The sequence below is a fragment of the Chiloscyllium plagiosum genome, chromosome 3 (genome assembly GCF_004010195.1).
Source record: "Chiloscyllium plagiosum isolate BGI_BamShark_2017 chromosome 3, ASM401019v2, whole genome shotgun sequence".
Taxonomy (NCBI): Eukaryota; Metazoa; Chordata; class Chondrichthyes; order Orectolobiformes; family Hemiscylliidae; genus Chiloscyllium; species Chiloscyllium plagiosum.
The window spans coordinates 113818371-113828525 of NC_057712.1; the positions used below are offsets into that span (position 1 = coordinate 113818371).

Sequence of the window (10155 nt, forward strand, 5' to 3'; positions counted from 1 at the left end):
TTTCCTCATTCCTGAAGAAGGGCTCATGCCTGAAACGTCGATTCTCCTGCTCCTTGGATGCTGCCTGACCTGTTGCGCTTTTCCAGCAACATATTTTCAGCTCTGATCTCCAGCATCTGCTGTCCTCACTTTCTCCTATTCATATATCCATCCAGGTTCCCTTTAAATGTTGTAATTGTACCAGCCTCCACCACTTCCTCTGGCAGCTCATTCCATGCAAGCACCACCTTCTGCATGAAAAAGTTTCCCCTTAGGTCCCTTTTATATCTTTCCCTTTCACCCTAAACCTATGCCCTCTAGTTTTGGACTCCCCTAAACCAGGGAAAAGACTTTGTCTATTTATCCTATCCATGCCACTCATAATATTGTAAACCTCTATAAGGTCACCCTTCAGCCTCCGACGCTCCAGGGAAAACAGCCTCAGCCTAATCAGCCTCTCCCTATAGCTCAAATCGTCCAACCCTGGCAACATCCTTGTAAATCTTTTCTGAATCCTTTCAAGTTTCACAATATCCTTCTGATAGTAAAGAGACCAGAATTGCACATAATATTCCAAAGCGTGGCCTAACCAATGTCCTGTACAGATTCTGGATCAGTGGTGCTGGAAGAACACAGCAATTCAGGCAGCATCTGACGAGCAGCAAAATCGACGTTTCGGGCAAAAGCCCTTGATCAGGAATAAAGCATGTCCTTGGTGGAGTGGGAGGGGGAGTTGAAGTGTTGAGCCACGGGGTGGTTGGATGAAGGGCTTTTGCCCGAAACTTCGATTTTGCTGCTCGTTGGATGCTGCCTGAATTGCTGTGTTCTTCCAGCACCACTGATCCAGAATCTGGTTTCTAGCATCTGCAGTTATTGTTTTTACCTCAATGTCCTGTACAGCCACAACTTGACCCCCCAACTCCTATACTCAATGTTCTGACCAATAAAGGAAAGCATACTGTTGTGGAGAAAATATAGAGAACCACCAGGAGACGCAGAGAGTTCTTCAAAATGTAGGTCTTTTATTTGCAATCAAAAAACCGTGACACTGAGAAAGTTGATTCTCGAATGCCCACGAACCTCAGGGTCCGTGGATTTTTATATCTATTTTTGTCATGTTTCTGTTAGCTTATCAGGATGTCCAACTATATTAATCAAAGGTACCTCACTCTGCTGACACAATAAACAAGTGATGTTAGTTCCCATTATCTCTTTAGTTGTACATTCTGCTTAATGTTATTCTAATGCCACGGTTAGATATTTATTGCTAACTTTGCTCCAGTGATCTTTCATTGTAGACTAATCTATCATGATTGATATTTAGCTATTCTATCTATTACAATAGTCTCCTGTCTCAAGCTGACTCTACTAACTATTAATTAGATATTTTAATGTCATGTCCCAAATATTAATGGTCCCAATCCTGCCATAATAACACTTAACAGAGAAACTTGCTTTATTACTTGTGTTATCTCATCTCACCATAGTGACCTTTCAGCCTTAACCTTACTCTGCTAATTGGTGTAAGAATGTTCCACTATGTTTGTCCCATCCTGCCTTCTACAGAATACAGGTTGTCAGTGGTCTTCATGCTTTACCCCTTCCTTTTTATTTTCCATAATAACAAACACCTTCTCCACTGTGACTCTACTTTCAAGGAACTATGAAACTTCACTCCAAGATCTCTTTGTTCAGCAATACTCCCTCTGATCTTACCATTAAGTGTATAAGGCCTGCTCTGATTTGCTTCTCCAAAATGCAGCACCTCACATTCATCTAAATTAAATTCCATCTGCCATTCTTTGGCCCATTTGATCAAGGCCCATTTGTACTCTGTGGTAACCTTTCTCGCTGACCACAACACCTCCAATTTTGGTGTTAGCTGCAAACTTACTAACTATACCTCCGAAGTTCACATCCAAATCATTCACATAAATGACAAAAAGTAGTGGACCCAGTACCGATCCTTGTGGCATACCACTGGTCACAGGCTTCTGGTCTGAAAAGCAACCCTCCACCACCACCTTCTTTCTTCTACCTTCAAGACAATTCTATATCCAAATGGCTAGTTCTCCCTGTACTCCATGTGATCTAACCTTGCTAACCAGTCAACTTTGTTGAATGCCTCACTGAACTCCATGTAGATCACACCCACCACTCTGCTCTCACCAATCCTCTTCATTACTTCTTCAAAAATCTCAATCAAGTTAGTGAGACATGATTTCCCATGCACAAAGCCATGTTGTCCATCCCTAATCAATCCTTGGCTATCCAAATACATGTAAATCCTGTACCTCAGGATTCCCTCCAACAACTTGTCCACCACATGTGTCAAGCTCACATGTCTATGGTTCCCATTCCCTGGCTTTTCCTTACTACCTTTCTTAAATAGTGGCACCACATTAGTCAACCTCCAGTCTTCCGGCACCTCACCTGTGACTATTGATGATACAAATATCTCAGCAACGGGCCCAGTAATCACTTCCCTAGCTTCCTACCTGAACTGTTCAAATGCAGAGGATTCCGCAGGCTCAATGTGTTCACGTAGACAATATATTTCTTCATCTCAGCCTTAAATGGTCAACCCTGCATCCTTAAACTGTGACCCTTGGTTCTGATCTGCCTGATCAACAAGAACATCCTTCCTGCATCAATCCTGTTTAATCCTGTTGGAATTTTGTAAGTTGCTGTGAGATACACCCCCCCCCTGTCATTCTTCTAAACTACAACAATATGGTCCTAATCAATCCAGTCTCTCCAGGTAATTCATCCCTTCATCTGATGAGTTAGTCTGATAAACCTCGCTCAATATCCAGAACATTCTTCCTCCGATAAGGAAACTAAAACAGCACACTTTACTCCAGGTGTGGTCTTACCAATACCCACACTTTACTCCAGATGTGGTCTTACCAATACCCCATACACCCCCACTGTTGCACGTTTGCTATGGAGGCCAACATACCAGCATTCGATACACCTGCATGTTTACTTTAAGTGATTGGTGTATGAGGACACCCAGGTCTCAGTGCAGAGCCCCCTTTTAGAACCTACTGACATTCAGTTAATAATTGGCCTGCCTGTTTAACTACCAAAGTGGATAACCTCACATTTATCCACATAGCATCTGCTATGTATATGCCCACTCATTTGACTTGTCCAAAACACAGTGAAGCTTTTCTGAATTTTCCCCACAGCCTACCCTCCCGTCTAGCTTTGTGTTATCTACCAGCTTGGGGATATTATATGTAATTTCCTCATCTAAATAATTATATGTTGTGACTAGCTATGGTCCAAGCACTGATCATAGAATCACTACAGGAAAGAAACTACATATCCCTGAACACTATGGGCAGTTTAGCATGGCCAATTCCTCGAACTTACACATCTTTGGATTCTGAAAGTAACCTAGAGGAAACCCACGCAGACATGGGGAGAATGTGCACACTCCACACAGACATTCACCCAAAGCTGGAATCAAACCCAGGTCCCTGGCACTGTGAGGAAGCAGTGCTAACCACTGAGTCACCATGCTGTCCCTATCTCTGCAGTTTTCCACGAGTCACTGTCTTCCTTCCCTTTGGCTACCTTCCAGCCTCATCTTTTTCTCTTCAGCTGCTCAACCTCCAGCTTCGCATCACCCTGTATAGCTGCTCCACGCCAAGCCTCATGTTACTCACTTCAACCACTTGTTCATGATTGAAACTAGACTGTGAGGAGAGAGTGGAGCAATTGGATTATGATTAAATTGCTATGAGTCATTGGGAGAGTGAGAGATTACGAACAGAGCTATCTAAGTCCTTCAGCTAGTGCACAATAGATCCAAATTGCAATGCTCAAACTCGCTGAATGGCTAGAACTCACTAGACAGTCCCTAGCTATACTAGGAGTGGCAATGATGGCAGAGTAAGCTGAGTTTCTAGGAAACCAAGAATTAAACAAACTGCAGCTTGGAGGAAACCTATAAGAGTGAGGCACATGTGAACCTGCAGTGCCCTTGCTTAGAGAAGGAACTGCAGAACCTGCTGTACTTTAAGAACCATTTGTGGCCTTGTCTGCAACCAGGCCATATCTCATACAACTGAGCCAGCACCTGCTCCCACTGTTGGGCAAAAGAGCTATGCGTCCTGTCAGAGCTATAAGATAAATCTGTACACCTTGCCAATCCTGGAAACATTCCAATCAGAACTAGAACTTGCAGGTTAGCTATCCATTTAGCCCAAACTCAACCTTGGCTGTAAGAAGTGGGAGTTCCTAATGAGAGATCAAGTTTCTCACAGTGAAGACTTCATGGAAGAAGAGGGTAACGAAAGCAGCAAGCATTTTCCTGTTTGCCAACAAGCTGATGATCAGCAAAGAAAGAAAACAGTGACATGACATCCCACACTAGTATGCCACCCATTGTCAAATATCACCTGGCACTAGGTTTCCTTTTTTCTATGTGTGCAAGCAGGATATGCCCTCCCATCACTCAGTATTGACTGAAACAGCTGCCTCCTGGTTGAAACCTAGCCCACAAGATCATGGATGAGTGTACAGTTTCCTTATAAGCTGGTGTCCACAGTTTATTATAGTTTCCCTTCATATTTTACCCAATCTGGTCTAGATATCAACAGCTTAATTCATAAAGGACCAGTAGTTAATTTTTGGCAAACAGTATTTCATTTCAAATAGCAATTTGTTGACTGAGGTTCAAAAATAATAATTTGGTTGTGTTAATGTACAGTATTTTGTAGTCTTAAAGACTTCAAATAATTGACTTATTTCAGGTTTAAAAGACTACAGTGCTTTCCTGGCTCTTCACACTGTGTTGGATTTCTGGGAATCTCTGGGTTTGCAGAGAGTTCGAGGATATATCAAAGATCTTATGTCCCAAGCTGGTGAGAGTTATTATTATAATTACGTTTACCTGTTAACATCAAAATCTGATTCTTGGGTTACTTTTCAGTTGATGGTTATTTGTACAGATTTCTGTTTCCACACTACACCATTTATTTTCTTTTCTATTGTGGGTTTTGCTGGGTCACTGCTGCCTAAGTCTTAAAAGATGCTCTTATCTATTTCCTCTGCTGCTCTCCTGAAGGTACTTGCATTCATTCTTGTCCAGGTAGCCAATATTCACATGTGAGCTAAGCATTAATAGTATGTTTTGACCACATGCATTGTTTATACATGCATATGTCCGATATCGATTACTGAAATCAAAATTAGGCTTAATGAAAAACATTGCAGGTCAGTACCTTTAAAGCAATAAAGAGAGGTTATGTAGGATACTTACCAGAAATGGTCTACTTATTTTCAGGTCTGTTGTGCATTATGCTGACTTTTTCTTAATTTTAGGTTTTCAGCATTTACTTTCTGGATTGTAGTTTAAAAGTTGGGAGCATTGTTCAATTTTCTGCCCATCAACAAGGGAAGCACTGCACCATAATGTAGGGCCCAAGATGTAGGGCCCAATTAGATTAGATTCCCTATAGTATGGAAACAGGCCCTTCGGCCCAACAAGTCCACACCGACCCTCCGAAGACAAACCCACCCAGACCTATTCCTGTACCCTATATTTACTCTTGCCTAATGCGCCTAACACTATGGGCAATTTAGCAAGGCCAATTAGCCTGGCATGCACATCTTTAGATTGTGGGAGGAAACCGGAGCACCTGGAGGAAACCCATGCAGACATGGGAAGAAAGTGCAAACTCCACAGAGGCAGTGGCCCAAGGCTGAAATTGAACCCAGGTCCCTGGTGCTATGAGACAGCAGTTCTAACCATTGAGCCACTGTGCCCCCTGAAAAATATAGAAATTTTACTTGAGGCTGCTGGGACTCGAACCCACAATCTCCCAATAACAAGTACAACAATGATGTAGAAATCCAACACGCTCTCCTTTATAATCACCTGATGCAATATTAAAAATGTGTAACTTTAGAGTTAGTCTTAAGTTAAAAGTACAGCTAATTAACTCATATTAAGTTGAAAAAGCAGGAGCAGAATTGTTTATTTACAGCTGCCACAGCTATGAACATTGTTCATGATGAGTTTCAACGGTTGTGATATGAGAGTAGTACAACATTTATTTATTAAAATCAGACTACTTTGATATGTAAACTTAAATTTGTAGGGTCCAGCTTTTGTTTTCTATAATAAGGTGTATGTAAATATTTAAAGATGATGCTAAATCATTCCTGTCTAAGTATTCAAACTTCCTTGGTTAGCTCATTTGCATCTTTATTCAAAGCATCAAGTGCAAGCTGGAGCAGGTGTAGTGAACAAGCAAGAGAAAGAAGAAGACATTTCTATGTGAAAGGTGAGAATAATACAAAGGGAGCTCAGAATGCTGGGATATAAATTCTGAATGCTATTAGAATTACGAACAGAGGCGATAACTAGGATAGTGGTTAATACTTCAGTAACTAAGATAGGGTGGGTGGGAGCACATGAAAATAACTCAAACCTGAAAATAAAAAAAATGTTGGCATCCTCCATTCACAGGGGAAGATGGATGTACAACAAGTAATTTATTTAGATTGGGTATCTTCAATTGATTCACTTTTTGCTGATGCCTATGAAGGCTAATCCTTGAGAAGCAGATTCTGTCACTAATGCTGCACGTGAAGCTTTCAATTGACACACTGAGTTGTTATTCTTGGTGCTGGTACCTATAGCTAAGCTGCTTTGCTATTGGTTGTCCTGGTGGTGCAAGTTGGCCTCACCAGATGCTTTGCCATTTTGTCCTGGGAAGTGCTGGAGAAACCCAGCTGAGGAAAACATCAGTGGAGAGAGAAATAGAAATAATGTTTCAAGTCTAATTACTCTTCTTTGGAACAGCTAGGTTGACCAAGATTAGGAATTAATTATCTGAGAATATTTAACATTTTAGGGAGGTGGGCAAAATATAAAGGAGGTATGTTGGGAATCTTAATAAGAGTGATTCATACATTAGTAAGCGATAAACTTACATTGAAGGCCAAGTTGGCCATGGGGAATTGGGAAAATACACTAAAAGATTTGACTGTAAACAAGGCAATGGTTAGAGACAATCTGCAACAGATATACATTCCTCTAAGGCACAAACAACCTAAGAGAATGACAAATCAAACATCATTAATGAAATAAATTAAAGATTGCATTAAATCAAGGGAAATCAAAAGTAGGATGCTGCAAGAAGCGATAAACCCAAGATCTAGGAGCAGTTTAGAACAGTGCAAAAGAGGACAAATAACCAGATTAAGAAAGAGAAAAGGGAATATGAATGGGGGACCTAAAGACAGATTGCAAAAGCTTTGTTACACATGTGAAAAGTAAAAGACTAGCCAGGACAAATGTGGGACCATTTCAGGTGTGAACAGTAGAATATATAGTAGACAGCAATGAAATGACTGAGAAGCTAAAATTACTTAGCATTAGTTTTCGCAGGAGAAAATCTCGCAGAAATACTAGATACTAGGGCCTTGTAAAACTGAGGTGCTAACTAATAATAAGTATTGGTAAAAAAAAAGTATTTGAAAACTTAACCTAATTGGACATTGATAAATCCCATAGAATAGATGATCTTCATCCCAGACTGTTGATGATGGTAGCTGGAGAGATAATGGATGCATACAGTAGTTGGTTTTCTTTCAAAATTCTATCAGTTCTGGAAAGGTGGATTGAAATGTAGCAAATATAATTCCATTATTTAAGAAAGGAGAAAATGGTATAATGGAGAGCTTTAGATTTGTTAGTTTGAGATCAGTAGTGAGAAAATATTAAAATTTATTATAAAGGATATGAACTGGAGATTTACAAAAGAATGGCAAAATTCAGCAGCATCAACATGGAATTGCAAAAGTTAACCTACGTAAAATAAAGATGGAATAGAAGTGGGAACTGTATTAAATGGTGGTCAACTGTGTTTGGGAGAAATATATGCCTAAAAGAATCAAGACCAAATAAGCTAATAATGAAACTTTATGCACAAATAAAGAGATAACTACATAAGCCAAGGATATTTAAAAAGGTTAACTATCAGATTTTAAAGAAATTAGATGACAAAAAGGAACTGTGAAATTAAGTCATAAGGAAACATAAAAAGGAAGAGCACAAGACTCTACATACAAGTAACAAAAACCTCAAATCAGGATAAGAGTATGCCTTCCATGGGATGTGCAAAATAAACAGGTATTGACAGCAAAATGGGCCAAATATGGAATCATTAGTTTCCCTGAGTCCTCACCAGAAAGACTAATTTTGTGATCATGAACATATGAATTAGGAACAGAGGTAGATCACTTGGCTATTGGGCTTGCTCTGCCATTCTCCATTGGATCAAAGATGTTCTAATTCCACCAAGTCCAATAACTTTCATCTCACTTAGCAAGGATTTATCTACCTCTGCCTTCAAAATATTCAAAGTCTCTGCTTCCACCAGGTTTTAAAGAGAGTTTTTAAGTTTTTCAACCCTGTATGCGAAAACCAGTTCTCCTAATCTCTATCTTAATTGTGCAACTCCTTAATATCAAGCAGTGGCAACTGTTTCGACTTTCTCACAAGAGGACACACCCTTTCCACATCCATACTGTCAGGATCTTATATGTTTCCAGCATGTTGTCTCTTACACTTCTGTAAGTCTAGGTTATCCAACCTTTACACATAAATCAACCCATTAATTCCAAGAATTAGTCTTATGACCCTCTCTGAACTGCCTCCAATGAACTTACATCCTTCCTTAAAGGAGGAAGCCATCACTCTGCACAGTACTTTAGATGTGGTCCTAGCTATGCTTGGGATCTGAGTGTCCTTGTACGTCAGTCAATTAAAATAGGCAAGCAGGTGCAGCAAGCAATTAAGAAGGCAAATGTTTTATTGGTCTTCATTTCAATAAGTTTTGAGTTCAGAACTAAGGATGGCTTAATGCAGTTATACAGGACCTTGGTGAGACCACATCAGGAGTATTATGTGCTGTTTTAGTCTCCCTACCCAAAAATGAATATACTTGCCATAGAGGGAGTGTGTGCGATGTTCATTACGTTGATATTGAGGATGGCAGGACTGTCCTATGAGAAGAGATTGATCCACTTTCGCCTGTATTCACTAGAGTTTAGAAGGTTTTGATCGAAAAGTATGGAATTGTAAATGGGCAGAAATACCAGATTCAGGGAGGATGATTTCCCTGGTTGAGAAGTTTAGAACGAGAGGACAGTCTCAGGATACAGGTAGGCCACTTAGGACTTGTGGTGGAATACTCACCGTTTGCCTGATTGACTGCAGCTCCAAAGCTCAACCAAGACAGAACAGCCGCTAGATTGTTGCCCATTTCAACATTCGCTTCCTCAACCATCAATACCCATAATTCGGAGATGCCGGTGTTGGACTGGGGTGTACAAAGTTAAAAATCACACAACACCAGGTTATAGTCCAACAGGTTTAATTGGAAGCACACTAGCTTTCGGAGTGACGCTCCTTCATCTGACAATCACCTGATGAAGGAGCGTCGCTCCAAAAGCTAGTGGCTTCCAATTAAACCTGTTGGACTATAACCTGGTGTTGTGTGATTTTTAACATCAATACCCAGTTGTTGTGGTTCTGTTCGCTGAGTTGGGAATTTGTGTTGCAGACATTTCGTCCCCTGTCTAGGTGACATCCTCAGTGCTTGGGAGCCTCCTGTGAAGCGCTTCTGTGATGTTTCCTCCGGCATTTATAGTGGTTTTGTCTCTGCCGCTTTTGGTTGTCAGTTCCAGCTGTCCGCTGCAGTGGCCGGTATATTGGGTCCAGGTCGATGTGTTTATTGATAGAATCTGTGGATAAGTGCCATGCCCCTAGGAATTCCCTGGCTGTTCTCTGTTTGGCTTGTCCTATAATAGTAATGTTGTCCCAGTCGAACTCATGTTGCTTGTCATCTGCGTGTGTGACTACTAAGGATAGCTGGTCGTGTTGTTTCGTGGCTAGTTGGTGTTCATGGATGCGGATCGTTAGCTGTCTTCCTGTTTGTCCTATGTAGTGTTTTGTGCAGTCCTTGCATGGGAATTTGTACACTACATTGGTTTTGCTCATGCTGGGTATGGGTCCTTCGTTCTGGTGAGTTGTCTGAGAGTGGCTATTGGTTTGTGTGCTGTTATGAGTCCTAGTGGTCGCAGTAGTCTGGCCGTACATCAAGAGCATTTCTGAACTGACAGCCAGACTACTGCGACCACTAGGACTCA

At 40.9% G+C, this 10155-nt stretch overlaps 1 protein-coding gene across 7 annotated transcripts in view; it reads left to right on the forward strand.

Moving 5' to 3' along the window:
- The window catches only part of LOC122548449 (probable L-cysteine desulfhydrase, chloroplastic), a 170259-nt gene that overhangs the window by 104659 nt on the left and 55445 nt on the right, over positions 1-10155 (forward strand). For 6 of the 7 annotated variants that reach the window (XM_043687141.1, XM_043687136.1, XM_043687140.1 and 3 more), the window contains 2 exons: positions 4746-4856; positions 6213-6281. In XM_043687141.1, the coding sequence (XP_043543076.1) occupies positions 4746-4856; positions 6213-6281 (180 nt within the window). The remainder of the gene's footprint in view (positions 1-4745; positions 4857-6212; positions 6282-10155) is intronic. The other variant, XM_043687142.1, reaches the window with a different exon arrangement.